This window comes from Gossypium raimondii, chromosome 2 (assembly GCF_025698545.1).
Source record: "Gossypium raimondii isolate GPD5lz chromosome 2, ASM2569854v1, whole genome shotgun sequence".
NCBI lineage: Eukaryota > Viridiplantae > Streptophyta > Magnoliopsida > Malvales > Malvaceae > Gossypium > Gossypium raimondii.
This window is the reverse complement of record NC_068566.1, coordinates 7,023,181-7,043,534: the sequence shown is the minus strand read 5'-3', so window position 1 is coordinate 7,043,534 and position 20,354 is coordinate 7,023,181. Positions and strand designations below refer to the sequence as shown.

Genomic DNA, 20,354 nt, shown 5'->3' with positions numbered 1-20,354 from the left:
CAGATAATGTTCTAGTTTGTTTCTTTTGAAAATGGACTCATTCAGGATTCTAAAAATATAAAGTTCAGGCCATAATTATTTTTTTACAATTTTTAAAAATTTTCCAAATTTAGAACAGGGGATTCCAAAATCATTCTGACCCTTTCTCACTCAAATTCAAATATCTCAACATATAAGAAAATAGACTCATTCATCTTTAATTCCACGTCTCATTCAGCTTCTAATTCAATTTCCACTATTTTTAGTGATTTTTCAAAGTCACACAACTGTTGCTGTCCTAAACTGTTTTGTTGTTAAATTTACTCTTTCATAATTTCATTACTTCATTTCATTGTACCAAAGGGTCGATTAAATATCGAACACATTGTTCATCACATGGTCTTATTCGATTACACTTAATCGTTACGTGATCACATGTATTTTCACTTAGCTAATTTCCTGATGATCACTTCGGAATAATAACCGTTACACGGTGGATCAGCACATAGAACCACTCTTATAATCAATTATATTCGGTGGAATCAGCACATAGCAACCACCTTTATTTTCAATGATTTCTGGTGGAGTCAGCACATAGCAACCACCTTTATAATCAATGGTACCCGGTGGAATCAGCACATAGCAACTTATCTGACTAGAGCTGGGCTCACTAATTATTTTGTCGATTTATCTGACTAGCGCTGGGTGCAACTTCATCAATTTATCTTACTAGTGTTAGGCAGACATTCGTCTATTTATCCGACTAGCACTGGGGGCAAACTCTTTCACAGTTATCCGCTAGGCACCGGGTGTTGTGTATCAACTGCACTATACAGTAAGGTTTTATGAATCATCTAAGAAGGGTGGTTATAGGTATTACTAAAGAATATTATATTTACTTATGTATATACATTTATTCATTAGAAGACATGATATATTCTTGAGTTAAATTATTAAAGTTGTGAAATAAATTCAAATGTTTTAAATATACTTGTGGTTATTCGAATAAGTGAAGTTTGCTTAAGTGGATTGGTTTGTGCCATAATATAAGTAAATTGTTGATTGATCTATGCAAAACAATTTATACAGCAAGTGGTGTGAATGCTTGTGAAAATTGGGTATAGCATGAAATAATGTGATAAAATTCATGAAATTGAAATGGTGATATCTTGTAATTGTATGTTTAGATGGTAGTATGGTGATATAATTCAATTTGAGCATTCATGTATCATATTATGTTTTAAAATGTACGAATTATAGAAATATCACTGAGGTTTACTCAGCGTGTGGTTTTGTTTTCCGTGTGCAGGTTAGGTACTCTCTTATGATCGCCAACTCAGCATTCAACAACAATCCCGATCTTAAGTGTGGTTATGTTTAATTTTGTAATGGCATGTACCTATGATGTCTTTGGTTTTTAGTTGTTTTGTGAGTATGATGTAAATTAAGTTATAAGTATATTTTTATATTCGAAACTAAATGTTAGTGTGTGTTTTGACCAAAGGCTTGATATGTGTATGAAACTTAAAGCTTGATGTCTTAAGTAGCTTTATGTTAGGCTAAATTGAGTGATTTTGGCATACTTTAAACTTTGATTTGGATGATGCATGATTGATGTATCTTGATGATATAAAATGTGGTATCAATTAGGGCACATTGGTTAGGCACTTAGGATGATTGTTTTTGGCAAGTTTTGAGTATGTTTAATCGTATTTTGAATAGGTTAAATGCTTGGTATTTGAATTGCTTAAGGCCCAAGTAAGCTTGAAATGGTAAACTTGTTGTTTAAGGTACAATTTAGGTCCACACGACCAGAGATACGGGGGTGTGACTCGGCCGTGTGAGACACACGGCTTGGTGACATGGTCGTGTGTCACATGTTGAATGATTAAGGTGCAAGTCAGTTAGTTACACGGGTGAGGACACGAATAGGGACACACGGCTGTGGCCCTATTTCAAAAGTTGTACTGACCGAGACAGTGTGTGTCTCAAATTGTGAGTCACATCTGACACGCCACACAGTAGTGTGACCCTCAGAGTTAAATTTTCTAACTTTTTCCTCAATTTTTCAAATGTTATCGATTTAGTCCCAAATCATTTCTAAAGTAATTTTAAGGCTTCAAAGGCTTGAATTAGGGGCAATATGCATGTATAAAATTATATTGTGCTATGTTTATTGAAATGTTTAGAAATGAATGAGTTAGGTTATGTTTATTCAGTAATGCTCTGTAACCCTATTTCGGCGACGGATATAGGTTAGGGGTGTTACATTGAAGGAGCTCATAAGGCTCAATATGAGATGATTTATGAGTATTTGTTGGAGGTTAGGACCCAAAATGTGGGAACAACAACAATTTGTTTTCTGGATAACAGGTTGTTTCAAAGGATGTATGTCTGTCTACAGGCATGCAAAGATGGCTATAGGGTTGGTTGTAGGAGGATAATAGGTTTAGATGAATGTTTCTTGAAGGGCTACTTTGGTGGATATCTACTGGAAGCTATTGGGATAGATGCAAATAATGTCATCTGTCCTATTGCATATGCTGCAGTCGAAAGTGAAAACCAAGCATCATGGCTCTGGTTCTTAGAGTTGCTCACATTAGACTTGGAAATTGTGAGCTCATACCAGATATCTTTCATGTCTGAGAAACAAAAGGTAAAACTCAATTTGTCTACTTTATTTTATGTTGTTTCTATTTAGGGTTTATGGTATGTAAAAGGAATTAAACTAATTTTGTTCTATTTGTAGGGACTTTTAGAATCAATATATATGTTGTTTCCTAATGCAGAAATAAGACACTGTGTTAAACACCTACATGCCAATTTCAAGAAAGCTAGTTTCTGAACAAAGGAATTGAAAGATTTTCTTTGGAAAGCTGTTAGAGCAAGCACTCTAAGGGATTTTGAGGATGTCATGGCTAAACTGAAGAATACCAATCAGCATGCTTATGATTAGTTGAAGGAAAAGAACCCTACTCACTGATCAAGGTCCCAGTTCTCAATTAGGAGGTAGTCTTACATGTTGGTGAATAATCTTTCTAAATGCTTTAACAAGGTAAACCCCTATTTTTTTATGTTACTTACTAATCATTAATGACATGCAGTTCACTAATCCTTTATGTTGTTTACTAGTAGGTGATATTGGAAGCAAGAGGAAACCTATTTTAACCATGATGGAAACAATTAGGACCAAGGTTATGTTGCTTATTGTCAAGAAGAAAGAAGAATCTGAGAAAAGTAAAGGAATCTTTGTAACACCCCTTACTCGGCCCGGTCATCGGATCAGAGTAAATAGATGCTACAGTAACATTCCACAACCAATATTCATTTACTAAACAATAATTACTTATTGTTAATTGATATTCTAAATAATCAAACATAATAAGCTTAAAACTCTAAAAGTACCTAATTGTAAAATCCAAGCATAAAATATGATAGGTTTACAAAATTTCTAAAGTTTTAATGAAAATATTGAAAATCCATAGTTGGCATCGATATTGAACGATACCTTTTTGAAAATAGATACCAAAATTGAATATTATTTTATTTACAAAACAATAGTATCGATATTTATGTTAGGGTATCGATAGTTTATGAAAACGTATCGATACTCAAATAAAAATCAATACCATTTTGGCATTCTATTTGTTCTAAAAATGTTCATATGGTCAATATATCGATACCAAATGCCAAAGTATCGATACTTGTTTCTAAAATGGTAAAATATCATCTTCAAAAGTTCAATTCATGCCAAAATTCACCTATTCAAACACCTACAAGACTAACCAATGTGTCCTCATTGACACCACAATTCAATATCCAAACTAAAATAACGTTTTTCAAAACAAAAATAATTACATATTTAAAGTACTCAAACCCCTTTATCATTTCATACCAAAACACCACTCTTTTCAATTCTTAATTTACCATGCAAATATTCACACATTCAATAAGTCTTATACTAAAATACCAAACAATTTCCAACTAACACATATACCAAATCAAAACATATTTACATGTGCTCAAAATCCATCACAGACAAGCATCATCCAACTATTAACTTCACACTTACTACCATAAATTCAATTCACCTATTACATGTCATATAACCTAAAACGAACATTAAAAAAAACTATTGGTAGACTTCTGGATAGTGTGATTCTTGAAGTCGATCTAATCGCCTGAAGCCTCAAAAACAAATCTACAAGAAAGCAATAAAAATAAAAGAAACACAAGTAAGCTTACTTAAGCTTAGTAAGTTCCACGGATTAAACAATTAACTTACCGAATAAACTTAATCAATACATAATATAGAAATCTCATAAATCATAATCTTACCATTCATAACCAAATCACAGGTGAATCATAAACTTGTATATGAGTGAATCAATTCAATCAAATATGTCATAGCATTAACTATACCCGATGAACGTTGTAATGGATTTGGATACTTGGTTAACCAGCCAAACATACCAAATCACTCAAATGAGCTAACCAACTGATAGTAAGATAAATTTGTGTTTTTAATGTATTTATTTTTGGCTAATTATCGAATAAGATGCTACAAAACTTGATTTTTTCTTATCAGGAATGAAATTGGTGTGTCGAAATTCAAAATCATAAAAAAGGGCTAAATTGGAACGAAAAGAAAAAAGGAGGGCCAACTTGAAGGATTGAAGATTTAGTGGTTGGCTGGATAAAGATCGGACATTTTTTCCATACTACTATTCATTTTTTCCATTTCAACATTTTGAGTAATTTTTTTCTTAAGCCCCTCTCCCTTTCCACCTTCCACCAATTCCATTAAAGATCATTTTCATACACCAACTAGCATGATTATCTTCATGCTTAGCTAAGTCCGTTTTAGCTTTAGTTTGGTTATTGCTCTGACAATATAATCGTGAGATATGAACCCACACTAAAAACTTTTCAATTCGGTACTCGCTATCTCTCCAGTATATGGGATAGTACAAATTCGTCCCTTAAAGTTGATTTGATTTCAACTCAAAAAGCATGCGTTGGGCTGGAGTTGTTTGGTGTACAGTTGGGAAGCCGAGTCGGCCGTGCTGTATTCGAATTCTCGCGAACAAATTGGTGTGTCCAATTAGAAAAAGCTAGTTGGATTCCGTCAAGGGAGATAGTGATCAGATTTAAACGACCTACGAGGTTGAGGTCGTTAATTCGAGTTAGGCTTTCTAGATCATAAGGCTGTAAAATCTTAAATTACGGGCACGAGCTACATGGTTAAAAATTCGACAAGGGTCGATTTGCAAGTCGTACCAGAACTGACTATAAGAGAAAAAGTTGGCAGTTAAGGCGTCCTCAACCGCTATAACCAACTTATCGGTTGGAAGGGAAAAACCATTTTTTAAGGATCGGTTCAAGTTTGGATACTGAGGCTGAGGCTAAGTTTTAATATATTTAGTTCCCCGATTTAATTTAATTCACTTAATTTTATTTGCAATCTCAAAAATGTTTTTTATTTTATTTTATTATATTTTTGTTTATTTTATTTTCTCTATCAACTAAATTCCCCCTTTCATTTATTTTACAGTTTTGCACACACAGGTTGAAGGCACGACAACTGCCTAGACTCAGAAATTTGGTCACGAAAATAGAAAAATTAGTAATCCAATCCCTGTGGGATCGACCCTATTACTCTATACTACTATTTAATTAAGTTAGAGTGTAAGAATTTATATTTGTTGGTTTCGATGCCCATCACCAACTAAGAACACACTTAGGCACTAAGTGCCAAGGCCATACGCTAACATCCCTCCGAAACACACCTCGGCACCAAGTGCCAAACCCGTAGGCTTTACATCCGTCCCTGAAATACTGTAATATAACACGATAGTTCACAACAAAAGCTAAACTCTAGTATATTCAGTAAACATGAATGAAATCATAATCATCATCTCAACATCAACCAATCCCATACAGCGCGCGATATAACCTATTGGCATGCCAGTTGTATCCTATCCTACGTTCATCGGCTCACATATTTATCATTTAACAACATTTAATACAATTTCTTTCCCAAATCAATTCACTTATCACAATTCAATAATTTCAAGTCAATTAATATTTTTTAATCCACAAGCACTTTAATAATTAAATTATACTAAACTTTAACCGTACAAACAACAAACATTCAATGACTAATCAACAACCTTTCCCTTTCCTCGATTATCAGTTTGATCTTGATCTATAATATAATGTATTTCAATTATTAGCCTCAATTTCACATTCTATTCAATTTAATACATTTAATTTCTTATTTACAATATTTACACATTAGCCCCAAGCTTTACATTTTACACAATTTGGTCCCCAAAGACCAAAACATGATTATTTCTAAAATTAACCCCTTTTTTTCCCATAGAACCGAATTTTAACCACTCCAAACGATCCCCTACTCATGCTAAAATTTCTCAAAAAAGCCTAATAATTTTAACATTCTATTTATTTTATCCCTAATCTTAAAAATCACTCTAATTTACTTTACAAAATAGCTAAAATTCATCATTTAACTTCAACCAAAAACATAGATATCAATAAACTTCAATAACATCAATGGACATTTTTCTAAACTTAATCAATTTCATAAATTAGTCCCTATACTAGATAAATACCATTTCAACTAACTCAAAAACATACAAATCATGAAAAAATAAACTAAAATACACTTACATATGCATCCAAGAATAGCACAAACCGAAGCTCCTAAGTCTTCCAAAAATGGTGTTTCGGCAAAATAAAGAAAGAAGAAGACAATGACCAATTCCACTTTTCTTTTGTTTTATCTAATATATTTCATTACTTTAACATTACTTTTTTAATAATAATTTCTTAAGAAAATCTTAGTTTATTAAACTATTACCGTCCACTAAAACTAAAATGGATTAATTGCCATTTAGAACCATTCAATCATTCCATAAAGACAATTTAAACCAAATCACTAATATCTCTTAATTTTTGCACTTTTTTACGGTTTAGTCCTTTTTAAATAATTAACTAACTAAACGATAAAATTTCCCAACAAAAATTTAATATGACATTAATGAATTTATAACTATTAAATTAATATTTATGGACTATCACGTAAGAACTGTGGTCTCGAAACCACATTTTTTGACACCACTAGAAAATAGGCTGTTACAATATTGTGTCCAAAGATCAAGAAAAAGCTGGATGTCAATATCAAAGATTCATTGAGGTGAATTTACCCTTTGTAATATATTGATGCCTTTATTCTGCCTTGTGTATAATTGATGGTGGGGTTGATCACATGCTATTGGACCAATACATGTATGCCTCTATTATGCCATTTTTTAATATATTTATGCCTTGTGTATGATTGTTGGTAAGGTTGATCAAATGTTGTTTTGTTTTAGTGACTGTGTTTTAGTTTGTTCCATCACATGCTAATGGGGATAGGTATCAGGTTGAATGTGGTCCAGGCAGTCAGCGTATGGTGGACTTAGTTAAGAATTCCTGCTCCTACAGGAATTGGGATCTTACTGGCATCTTTTGCATGTATGCAGTGGTTGTTATTCATCTAAAAGATGAGTTCCTAGAAACTTATGTACAAACCTGGTACACCAAGCAAACCCAACTTGCCATTTACTCCAACTTCATAAAGCCAGTAAGGGGTCCTAAACAATGGGCGTTTGTGCCAAACATGCTGCCAATACTACCTCCTACACTAAAAAAGCCACCTAGCAAACCTACTAAGGTGAGAAGGAAAGAACTTGATGAACCACAAACAATAGAAAGGCTGACCAAGAGAGGGGTGGAAATGAGGTGCAATAAATGCAACAAAATATGCCACAATAAGAGGAGTTGCAAATGGGATGTTGGCCAAAACATTCCAATAAGTCATTTGTCTTTGCTTTATTATTTTACTTATAAATTTAATTTGTTTGATGGATTTCACTTGTTCCTATAGGTTAAAAGACACAAAATTGGTGCCCACAACCAAGTGGTTGCCCTAACTTAGTAATAGGCTACCCCAAATCAGCAAGAGACTACCCTAACTCAGCAGGAGGTTGCCTCAACTCAATGACAAACTACCCCAACTCACCAACAAGATGTTACCCCAAGAGAAAAGCTTCCATTCAAAGGAAACCAACCACTGTTAGATGGATGCCTTCTACTCAAGAGTCACTTGTGACAGACCAATGATGACATTGTGAATAAATTTTTTTTTGTAAACTTTTTGAACTTATGTAAATTTGCCTATACCTACTACTGATTTCTTATCTTAGGCAAATTATTTTTTTTTGTAAATTTGCCTATGATTTCTACAGTTATCTAAACTTAGGCATATAGTCAGTGAAATTTTTTGTAAACTTCAAATTTGTTCAATTGTATTGAATTGTAGGCAAATTTGGCAATAGTTTGTCATTCCTTTTGTAAATAGTTTGGCCTTAATATATGAAAGAAGTTTAATGCTCACCAATGTGTTTTTGTTTTTTTTTTTCATCTGTTTTATCTCTTCTAACATATGAGCATTGATCCATGCAATATAAGAAGCTGCCAAACAATAACCAAATACACTTTCAAGTCTTAAAATAAGATTAAACATTTAGAAAATGAAATGAAATGAAATGAAATGAAATGAAATGAAATACAAATGTGTAAGAATACCGGACCATTACAATATCCAAATACTCTCCCATTACAATTAGTCTTGCAACTTTCAAGTCTGTAAGCAAATTTCTACCCTTTATAGACCATTACATTTAGGACCCTTAGTTTCCACTCACCATGAATGAATAACAAAAAAGTATACCAACAGCCACATAAGCTGGTTTGCAGTGCTAACAACAACAAGAACACCAACTATCACATAAATTGGTTTAAGGTTTAAAAAACAACAACAATATTACAAATACAAGCACCAAAACCCATGTTTTTCTCTCCCTCCTCCTTGCATCCTCTAATGTCCTCACCTTTTTCAAAAGACCCAACAACACAATCATGAATATGGTGTCAATGGTGGATCAAACTAGGTGAAAAAACGACATGGTTTTCGAAACCCACTCCCAAACTTCTTACACTAAAAAACCTCATACCTGGGTTGTCATTGGACCAAGACGTGTTTAATTTGGCTGGGTTTCCACAATAGCACACCGAAATCACAGTTGGCATCTCTATTTTTTTCTTTTCTCCTTTTTCTTCTTCTTCTTTTCTTCTTTGTCTCTTTTTCTTCTTTTGCTGCCTAAACCCTAAATTGGTGCTAAAGGCTACTTAAATTGCTGCTAACCAGCCAGCCGGATGGTTAAAGACAACAAGGAATCCGTCATCTACCATGTCACTTTTTCGTTATGTCTGTAACAGAAAATGGTTAAAAGGATTATTTTGTTATTTTTCGAAAGTTGAGTACTAAATTGAAACCCGAGTGACTGTTTTATCAGTTACCCCAAAGTTAAGTGATTGTTGGTGTAATTTACCATTATTTTGGATTCTAACATTTTTTACATGGAAATCACAACACAAACAAGTTTCACTACAATGCTAACTCATTAAAACAGAAAAAATAAAATTAGGTAAACTTAAAATGATAAATGAGAAAAAATGAAAAATTAAGGCCCTGGGGTTTATTTTTAATATAGTGCATTTAACATTTTTTTTATCTCACGCTTAATATCGTTCCAATATTCAATTTCATTGATAATTTATTTTTACACTAATTATAAATAAAGACAGTCCATCCAAAAGAACTAAGGGCCCGGGCGGTGTGTTCACCTTCTCTATTTCTATCCCTTCATTAGGTTCTTTGTTAGAACCCTTAAACCTACCGGAAACACAATGATCCGAATCGCCAAAAACCCCAAACCTCTAACAACTCTGACTCACCAATTCCTCCAACGCTGCACCGTCAGTGGAACCGCCAAAGGCAAATCCAAACTCAAAGCCGGCCAACCTTTGAAACGCTCCAAAATCTCCACTAAAAAAGGAAAAGGCGGCGCTTCTCTCGACGATTCCCTCCCCAAAGGCGGCAGAATCCCCGACGAGAAGCAAAAACTCTACGACCAATGCCTCAATGCACCCACGCCGGTCCGTCACCTCTCACCGAAAGAGCGAGCCCGCGAAGCCGAACGGGAAAAATTGGGATTAATAAGCAAGGAGCGGCAACGGGAAATGGAGATTTTGAAGAAGGGAGGAAGAAAGGCAATGGGAGTCCCTGACGAGCCTATGATTATGGGAACTCCGGGGCTGGATTTGATTACATTGGGCCTTGTCGATGCTGATAAGATACCCAAATATGAGCTGACGGTGGAGGATGGCCGGAGATTGGCCAAGGAGTATAGTAGGGTTTTGATGAGGAAGCATAGGGCAAGGCAGGCTGCTGAGACTAATTTGTTGAGAATGAAAAAGGAGGCAATTGAAGCGTTGCCGGAGAAACTTAAGGAGGCGGCTATGATACCAGATTTGACCCCGTTTCCGGCAAATCGATTGATGGCGTCTTTGACTCCACCTATTGAAGGGTATATTGAGAAGGTTAAGGAAGCGGCTAAGAAAAGTTCCACCAAGCAGAAGCTTAGGTGAAGGCGAGGTGGAAGGTATTTTAACCTTTTTCTTCATTAGGTTATTGATGAATCGTTAAGTGTTTTAAGTAATGCTGTTTTTTTTCTTATTAAAAATTCAACTTGAAGTGAATGTATATGGAACTCTTCTTTTGGGGGGGGGGGGGGCTGGGAGTTGAATTTAAACCAATTAGGACTTAAAATCCAAATATGAGTGAGTGAGTTTTGTTGGTTTGATTATATCAGTTATGCAACACTTTCAATCTTACTTAAACAAATAACGTGCTTTTTTTATTGCACTATCATTCACTAATCTCTGGACTTGAAATTGATTCATTGAAGGTAGAACCATAGGATAGAATTCATATGGCATTGATTGACGGTTTTACTTGCTACCATTCAAAGACTACTTCATAGTTTTGTTTAAAACATAGGTTTCGACTGTGTTGGATACTAAGCCTTCGATGCTCAATTACAACAATATTTTTGATCAAGTTATGTTATAAATAAATTGTTTCTTGCTCTGGCTGAGTTCCAATTGGTGCTTCCTGTTATTGGTCACGTTTGCCATTTGGCATGTCTAAGTTTTTGTAGTATTGGCATCTTCTTGTTCAATCTGACTTCCAATTTGTGATATATTCGAATGTCATCCTGTGTATGTGGGCGCGCATTGCATGTGTGCCTGTGTGGATTAGACATCTATTTTTATTGTAAAAATTTGCTCGACAGTTAACAATCCAAGTATTGCACATATACTTATTACCCGTAAAAATGAACATGAGCAGGGTATATTTTGGTGTAGTAGGAATTGGTCTGGCGAGTATATGATGTAGGTATCTTGAAAGTATATTTACTATATTAATTGCTAGGAACCTGTATCAACAACCTGCCAATTTCTATGCCTCCTTTGTTATAATGAATGTTTTTCTAACTAGATCTTTTGTGGCTGCAGTAGGCAAGGGACAAACTTCACTCGTGAAACTGATGATCAATTATGGCTGCAATGTAGTGTGATTTTCTCTGATGGCAATGAGTCTCAAAACAAGAAGTATTCAACATTGAAATTGAGCAATGTCATATTTTCCGGTTTAACGTTGAAACTAGCATGATGTGTTGTGATCCAAGCATAGGCAGCAACTTACGATTATTATTTCCTCTTTGAGGACTTGCTTGCTATAATAATCTGATAGCTTGAATTATTGACGCCTGTTTTTCTTTTACCGTATTAATCATACTAGGGATGTCTTGAATTTTATCTAGTCCCTCCTACTAAGGGTGTCTTAAATTTTATTTAGTCTCTTCTCGTGTAGAAGCTTAGAATTTTGTTCTGCAAGGGGATCATGATTCTCACTTAAGAGCTTGATTATTAAGACTGGGGTTGGATCACTATTAAGGGAAAAAAATTGTTAAAGAAAAAAAAGTTTAATTATAACTTTTCCTTTTTCAATTTATAAAATTGAGAATTTCTTCTTTTTTAATTTGTCAGAATTTTATTTTACAGAAACTTAAAATAATTCAATTAGATAACATAGTTAAACTTTGACGTAAAATGTTGACTTAGTCTTAAAAATTCAAGGAATTAATAAAGATTAGTAACATTAGCAAAAGATTGGATGAACTTATCAGTTTTTGGATTTACCAATGAAATATAGAGATTAATTTCTAAAGTGGAGAGATAAAATTCTTTTAAAAAATAGAAGTATCAGAGATGCACCTTGCACGAACTATCAAAATCATAACCAAGTTACAAATCTCGATTCGGAGGTCTCTCTTTCCTTCACTCTTTTTGGCTGGTTTATCATGTTTCAATTTTAATTCTTCTAGAGTTTTAGTTATAATTAGACTTAATCATGATTCAAATGATCTGTTTAAATCCGAAAATTTATCTGAAAAATAAAAAAATTTGAACAAAAATATAATTCTAAAAGGTAAATTTTAATAAATAAATAAATAATCCATTTTTTAAATAAACCGATCCTCAGATAAAGCTTTTTTATCCTAAGCCCGGCCCGAATCACATGCCTGTCTACCGCTTCTTTCCTTTTCCTCTTCAGCCGACTCCCCCAATTTCTAATCCCTAACAGCTAATTTCTAAATCCCTAACAAAATAACTTTTCCTTCTCCACTCCAACATCCACCGGCCACCACCATCATCGTTCACCAGTCAGGCAGTCACTACCAACCCACCACACACCCGCTGGAGGCTTTATAATTTTAATACGGATCGAGCGAGCAGACTTGCCATTTCTTTCTGAAACGTTTCAAGTTTTAAGACGTCTCACTTTCAGCTCACGTTTCAGGGCAGGTGAATTTCAAAATCCTTTGTTTTTCATTAAATTTGATTTTCTTTTGGTAAATGGAGCCATTTCAATGATAAGGTCTAGAGAAATATTGGCCTTGCCTTCATACTTTTTCAGTTTTTTTCTAATCTGTTGTGCACATTTAATGGTAAATTTATTTCTTATTTTTTCATGTAACTATTGTTACTTTAACCTCTGTTTGGTTGCCGAGAATACCGAGGAACTTAATTAGCAATTTTTACATTGTTCCTTTTTCTGTCTGCACTGAGTTATTTATTTGGAGATTAAGCGGTTAAAGCTTTTCTGACTCTCATTTGCTAAACTTTCTCAAAAGCTAGCTCTTGGTTCCGAAACCCTCAATCACAATATGGCTCGAAACGAAGAGAAAGCCCAGTCGATGCTCAATCGATTCATAGCCCTAAAAGCCGAGGAAAAAAAGAAGCCCAAAGAACGCCGCCCTTTCCTCGCCTCTGAGTGCCGTGACCTTGCTGAGGCCGACAAATGGCGTCAACAAATCATGCGAGAGATTGGCCGCAAGGTCGCTGAGATTCAGAATGAAGGCCTCGGAGAACATCGACTCCGCGACCTTAACGACGAGATCAATAAGCTTATACGAGAGAAGTCACACTGGGAACGGCGCATCGTTGAACTTGGCGGCCCGAATTACGCCAAACACGCCCCTAAAATGACAGATTTAGAAGGGAATATAGTGGATGTTCCAAACCCCAGCGGCCGTGGCCCTGGGTATCGGTATTTCGGAGCCGCGAAGAAGTTGCCGGGAGTTAGGGAGTTGTTTGAGAAGCCGCCGGAGTTGCGAAAGAGGAGAACTAGATATGATATTTATAAGAGGATTGATGCGAGTTATTATGGGTATAGGGATGAAGAGGATGGAGTTTTAGCTAGAGTGGAGGGGCCAGCTGAGGCAAAGATGAGGGCTGAAGCCGAGGAAGAGTGGCGGAGAGTGGAGGAGATTAGAAGAGAGGCAAGGAGAGGGGCGAAGGAGGTGGTTAGCGTGGGAGCTGCTGCGAGAGAGGTTTTGTTTGAGGAAGAGGAGGATGTGGTGGAGGAGGAGAGGAGGGAGAGGGAGGAGAAAGAGAGGAAGGATAAGGAGAGGGAATTTGTCGTGCACGTGCCATTGCCTGATGAGAAGGAGATTGAGAGGATGGTTGTTGAAAGGAAGAAGATGGAGCTTTTAAGTAAGTATGCGAGTGAAGGGCTGTTGGAGGAGCAGAGTGAAGCCAAGGACATGCTTAATATCCATCGGTAGAATAGATGCTGGTAATGTTGTATCTTTTAATTTGGACTTCGTTGATATCGAATTATATGACCTTTCTGTTTTGGTTAGATTGCTTTTAGATTTTATGTGAAAATTGAGTTTCAAGAATTACTCTCCCATATGCAACTTGGTTTTTATGTGGAAAAGAGCAGGAAAATTCTTTATATTTGCAACTTGAGATGTTGTTTACACCTATTAGAGTCATGGTTTTGTATCTGGATTTGGTTACATTGATATTGTTGTTAATCTTGTGATAGCTTTCATTTGTCCTTGTTGCTGGTGCTTTCATACCTCACTTGTTGGGTGATGCTTGAGATTATAAGAAAAAATGTTGGTTTTCCCCTGATGCTTTTTCGAGCAGTCAGCATCTTACTAGTTTAGTTTTGAAATAAAACCGGAATTGTTAACTTAGTGAAGTGCTACTCAACATCGGATGACTGATACTGCCGTTAGTCTTTTGCATATTTAGAACATTTTGCAGGCACTTTAACAAGTTTTTTCTGAGTCTACAAGGGAGGCCATAGTATTTTTAATCTAACAAATAAAGTTTTTGGATGGATGACATACATGAGCTATGATGAACTTTAAAGACAAGTCTGCACCATTTAACCCTAACCAGCCTCCTAACATGTTATATTCCATTCACTTCAACTCTATTTTTGGAGTTCAACTTGTTATGAAAAATTATGCACCCTTGCTGTTCTTTCAATGGTTGTTTAAGGTATTCTAATTTGTTTAAGTGCCTAGACTTGGTGGGAACTTTTTCATGCTTTTACTTTTCACCATGTCACTAGTTTTAGGTTATTTCCCTTTTACAGTTACCCTGAAATGAATTGATCATTTTAATAGTGTAAATAATAAGCGCCATTTCAGTTTGTGGTAGCATTTAGGGTTTTAGGGTTTGTGGTAGCATTCGGTTTGTGCCATTACTTTTAGTAATGGTGTTTGATATCTTCTGGAAATTGACATGCCACCTGTGATCTTTATTAACAAAAGATGCCACCAACTGTTACATTAAATATTAATTGTACTTGCACTATAGAGATCTGTGATGATGATAAACATGTGTAAATTTATGTCCAAGACATAGATGCTAAACATACTTTAGTATCCCTTTGACATGACAGATATTAACTAACTTCAGGTATTGGGGTTTTAGGGTTCTTCGATTGATTTGCGATTTGCCAAGAGTGAAGGACTAGATCTCAAACTTCCATGGACAAGCGCATTCAAGAACGCTTGCATACAAAAATTTCTTTTGAACTGCGAATTGCCCAGGCCATTGCATCTTGCCATTGTTCAATTTGAAAGCAAACTTCACATGCTTGAAGAAACATATTCCAAACCTGTTTGAGAATTGGCATTTTAAAAAATAATAATAATAAATTGATCTCTAGTTTCCTCTTCAGTGCTGCATGGGGGACGTTCACTGGTTACTTGGCAGCCCATGCTATGCATGAAGTTCGCTTCTAATTGAAAAGTCCATCAAGTACAGCAAGCCAAGCAATGAAAGTGTTTAGGTCTTATAATTTTCCTAACCTCAACACAACTGCTTCTAAAAACGTCCAAGCAATAAAACGCTTCTTTCACTTTGGTCTTCAAAAACGCTTCTTCAATAAAACGTCCAAGCAAAGATGGAGATATCTCATTTAACAAGCTGAACTCCATCCTACAAGTTCCTTTTTTGCCTCCCGATCTTACTAGCAATTTATCAGTCAACGTCAATGACAGAATAAGTAGTTGGTTTTCGACATTCATACGCGACAACACCCGGTTTATACAAGTTGAGTTGCTACTGCTGCAGCGATACCAAAATGGTTTACCAACAGGATACTTTTATTAGTTGCTTCATGCTTATGACTTGCTACATGTTTGGAAGATTGGTGATTAAAGGTTAAAACCATTGATTTAGTACTCATTTGACCACTTTCAAAGAGATGTGGGAAGCACAATAGCAAAGGATCCACTTAATTATATAATGAAACAAAAGATAAAATCTGAACTGTGAGTTCGATTTGTAGAGATCTGTTTACTCGATAAACATCTAAAACTAATGCACTGAATCATTGGTCCTTCCACTGACTTTGTACTTTTAGCAATTTTTTGTTGTTCGTGGTGAATTACATCCACCAGTTTTAAATGAATATCCAAAGAAACAAACTACTACTTGCGATTAACTTCAGTGTTAGCTACTATTTATTAGTGGATTAGATTGGGTTTGCTCTATTCATTCCTGACGTGCAGGTTCTGCATTCTCAATCTATGAAGTTTGTTTTGTAACAATCAAGCTACCCTAGATGTTGTACCCAGTCTGGTTTTCCATGATGTATTGTTATCCCAAACAGATGGATATTGATTGCCATTTGTCATTCTATTTTGGGGACATCAGCAGTATTAAAGTAAAGAACTGGTTACTGTTAATTTTTCCCACTAGCCTGCAGAAAAGTGCGCTTAAAGCATTCGTTCCAGGTTCTTAGCTCTCTTCGTTTTCAAAAGTAATCATTGAACAAAATCTAGACTTTCAGCTGTCTATTGGAAAATGATTAAAAAAAATACAAATATAGTGAAAATTTTGAGACTTCCCATGTCTAGTAGCAGTCGTGCTAACTGTGAGAGCAGAATGTATTCATATTTTACTTTAGGATAATAGGTTAAAATCCTCCCAAAAATTTAAAAGCTTGGTTTAATTATAAATCAGCATTACAGTGGATAAAGAAACATTAAAAAGAGTGATAAAAAAAATCAAACTGCCATAAAGTCAAGTCCCACATCGCACCGGAAAAGCAAGCAGCAGCTTCTCCTCCTATTTATAAAGCAACTTGTAAATGGTGAAAAATTCACAAAGCCGTGTGATGAGAACAGAGCGAACTATTCTTTCGCCTTTTACTAAAGAATACCGTGTGCTCGTCACTATAAGCGGCATACGCCAATTTTTGGAGGGGTATTACTTGTTGGATGCCCCCATTCCAGTATAAGTACCAAAGGATTTTTTATGTTCTAGGAACATATGTTTTGGTAAGAACGGGAAATTTATATATAATGCTGAGAAGTTTTTAAGATAACAAGCGAAATTAAGTCAACAAACTGATATCCAAAGTGTACTTTCTGATGTCCCTGCCCTCGTCTATAATTCCTCATATCTAGAGTGTTAAAAGCCAATTGAAGGAGCAACCATTTTTTATATTCTCTGCCATAATGCCACTGTCAAGTTTTGATCGGGAAAGAAAGGTCTAGGAAGTGTTGGGTGAGTGAATAAACTATAATGTGCCTGAGTATTAATAAGAAAGGAGACGAGATTTTCCAGCCAGGATTTAATATAGCTAGCAAAAGATTATATAATTTTTCCCGAACACATTCATCAAACATAGTTCCTCACATATAACAGATTAAATTTGAAGTTAGGAGAGATAAATAGAGCATTAGTCCGCTAAAAGACAGTCTCGGAATCGGGTGAGGGTGTAGACGAATATATGTCTGGTGGAAAAATGCTATAGAATTTCATCGTATATCCCAATGCCATAGAATTGAAGGGGTTCAGTGGGATATTAAAAGCAAAAAGAGGTTCAGCGGGAGCGAGCTAGTGACAATGACCAAATACACCCGTAGACCGTAGTTAAACAGAAGAAACAAGTTACAAGCGTGGTTTTCTATCACAAAACCTACAAATGTCAATATTTGCAGTTCAGTCACTTAATTCAGTTATAAACTCAACCAGTGTGATGGAAAACCAAATTATGAAAGACAATAAGGTTATATTATTTGTTTTAAGGTTAGATTGGGTTTGCTGTATTTATTTGTGATGTTCAAGTTTTGCATTCATTATGTTGTTTTGTTACAATTAAGCTACCCCAGACATTGCATCCATTCTTTATTTTCCATGATGTATTTTATCCCTATTTGAAATATGTGAAACCATATATTTTTGATATATTTCAAAGTTATTTAGGTAGATAAATCTTAGAATAAATCATTTGAGATATTCTAGGAATACTTTATTTTATCTTTTAGTAGTCTATTAGAATAAGGGAATTATTTTTCCAATTAGGTTATGACTATTTTCTCTATTTAAATTCAATTGTTTAGTTGATAAAAGAGAGAACAATTTTATTAAATGCTCTATTAAAAACTTTCATGGTATCTGAGCTAGGTTAAATCTCTAGTAGCATCATGGTTAAAATAGCCTTCACTGGAGATAAGAGATCCAGCAATCAAATAGAGGAAGAAAGTTTTACCATTGAAACAACTAATGAAAATTATGAGGGCAAAAGTTCTCTAGAAGAGTCTCCATTCACTAAGGAACAATTAGAGCATCTACACAAGCTTTTTCAATCACCACAATTTCGGATGAATTCTTCTATTCCTAACTCATCCAATAATCCTTCTTCCTCCTTTGCCCAATCAGGTACTGATTTTTCTGTTTTTTTCAATGTCAAGCCTTGTAAAACAAACACGTGGGTCGTTGATTCTGGAGCTAGTGATCACATGAATAGTAGTCATTTTCTTTTTTCAACTTACACACCTTGTGCAAGAAATAAAAAGATCAAAGTAGCAGATGGGTCATTCTCGGCAATAGCCGGGAAAGGTACTGTTAAAATTTCGCCTTCCTTGGTTTTACATGATGTTTTCCATGTGCCAAATCTAGCTTGTAATCTCATATCCGTCAGTAAATTATCCCAGTCCTCGAATTGTCATGTTTATTTGACTCCTTTATGTGTAAATTTCTGGACATAGTCTCAGGGAGGATGATTGGCAATGCTAAAGAATCTAGTGGAATTTACTTTCTTGACGACGACCATCTAAGTCAACCAACAACTACTTTATGTTTAAATTCTGCTTCTAGTTTGGATAAGGTTATGATTTGGCATTATAGGCTTGAATATCCTAATTTTTACTATTTAAGATATTTGTTAACTAATCTATTTAAAAATAAAAGTTCTTCTTCATATCACTGTGAATTTTGTGAATTGGCTAAACATCATTGGTCATTCTTCCCACCTCAAAAATATAAAGCTTCCAAACCTTTTTCGTTAATTCATAGTGATGTTTGGGGACCTTCAAGAGTCTCAACTTTTCAGGAAAACACTGGTTTGTCACATTTATTGATGATCATACTCGCATTTGTTGGGTGTTTTTATTAAAAGATAAGTCTGAAGTTAAAAATGTGTTTCAGTCTTTTTATGCTATGGTGAAAACACAATTTGGTGTGAGAATAGAAGTACTTCGGAGTGACAATGATGGGGAAATTTTTAGTGACCAATTAGGTGTTTTCTTAACCAAACATTGTATAGTCCACCAAAGCTCTTGTACAAATACACCACAACAAAATAGGGTTGCAGAAAGAAAAAATCGACATCTTTTGGAAGTAATTAAAGCCTTGATGTTCACTAGTCAGGTACCACATTATCTTTGGGGCTAAGCCTTGTTAACAACTACATATATTATTAATAGAATGCCTAGTAAAACTCTAAACTATAGAACTTCTTTCCGTCTTTTAAAGATAACTTTCCTAACTCTAAATTGATCACAGATTTATCCCTCCGAGTTTTTGGGTGTAGTGTTTTTGTTCATCTTCATAGCCAAGGTAAACTAGATCCTAGAGCAAAAAAATGTGTCTTTGTTTGCTATGCTTCTAATAAAAAGGGTTACAAATGTTATGATCCAATTGATAGGAAGATTATTGTTGCCATGGATGTCATATTTGTTGAAATGCAACTTACTTTGATTCTAATCTTCAAGGAAGGAATTATAGTAAGGAAGATTCTATAATTGATCAAGAAAACACTAAGAATATACAACATAGGGATTCTAATAATGGGGAAGGTGAATTTATGATTAACACAGAAATTAATGATGTTAATGTTGTTAATGAAAATGAGTATGAAGGTGTAGAGTTTGATCATAAGAATAAAGAACAAACAAAGGACTTAATTGTTTACTCAAGAAGAAATCAAAATCAAGAAAGTGGAATCCACCAGATTCATCACCAAGAATTTGACCCACAAGATCTTGTCAAAAGTCCAGGTAAAGCTCATAATCCAACTAATGAATTTTCTGGTTTAGATATTCTAATTGTTAAAAGAAAATGTGTTAGAAATGTTGTCAAGTATCCCATGTCTAAATTTGTGTCCTATAAAGCCTTGTCTTCGATATTTCCAGCCTTTCTTTCATGTTTCGATACTGTGAAAATACCCAAAGATGTGAAAGGTGCTTTACATGTTCCTGAATAGAAGGAGGCTATTTTAGAGGAGATGTACGCTCTTGAAA

At 34.9% G+C, this 20,354-nt stretch overlaps 3 protein-coding genes and 1 non-coding gene across 6 annotated transcripts; all 4 read left to right on the top strand.

The window, feature by feature from the left end:
* Positions 1-2,365: 2,365 nt before the first annotated feature.
* LOC105789498 (uncharacterized) lies at positions 2,366-7,976 on the top strand. Its single transcript, XM_012616867.1, has 3 exons — positions 2,366-2,635; positions 7,391-7,785; positions 7,931-7,976. The coding sequence occupies exons 1-3, from the start codon at positions 2,366-2,368 to the stop codon at positions 7,974-7,976; spliced, it is 711 nt and encodes a 236-aa protein (XP_012472321.1).
* Positions 7,977-9,704: 1,728 nt separating this feature from the next.
* Positions 9,705-11,713, top strand: LOC105787904 (hypothetical protein). Of its 2 annotated transcripts, none has more exons than XM_012614507.2 (2): positions 9,705-10,550; positions 11,470-11,713. In XM_012614507.2, exon 1 carries the CDS (start codon positions 9,796-9,798, stop codon positions 10,534-10,536), a length of 741 nt encoding a protein of 246 aa, XP_012469961.1. In that variant the 5' UTR covers positions 9,705-9,795; the 3' UTR covers positions 10,537-10,550; positions 11,470-11,713. The 2 variants fall into 2 exon arrangements, with proteins under 2 accessions (XP_012469961.1, XP_012469960.1); XM_012614506.2 differs by having other exon boundaries at positions 11,467-11,713.
* Positions 11,714-12,513: 800 nt separating this feature from the next.
* LOC105787901 (uncharacterized) lies at positions 12,514-14,263 on the top strand. Of its 2 annotated transcripts, none has more exons than XM_012614502.2 (2): positions 12,514-12,819; positions 13,153-14,263. In XM_012614502.2, the coding sequence occupies exon 2, from the start codon at positions 13,182-13,184 to the stop codon at positions 14,079-14,081; it is 900 nt and encodes a 299-aa protein (XP_012469956.1). In that variant the 5' UTR covers positions 12,514-12,819; positions 13,153-13,181; the 3' UTR covers positions 14,082-14,263. The 2 variants fall into 2 exon arrangements, with proteins under 2 accessions (XP_012469956.1, XP_012469955.1); XM_012614501.2 differs by having other exon boundaries at positions 13,149-14,263.
* A 2,670-nt stretch (positions 14,264-16,933) lies between these two features.
* Positions 16,934-17,050, top strand: LOC128039407 (U5 spliceosomal RNA). The gene has a single exon (XR_008193909.1). It is a non-coding gene; the product is annotated as a U5 spliceosomal RNA (small nuclear RNA).
* The last annotated feature ends 3,304 nt before the right edge of the window (positions 17,051-20,354 follow it).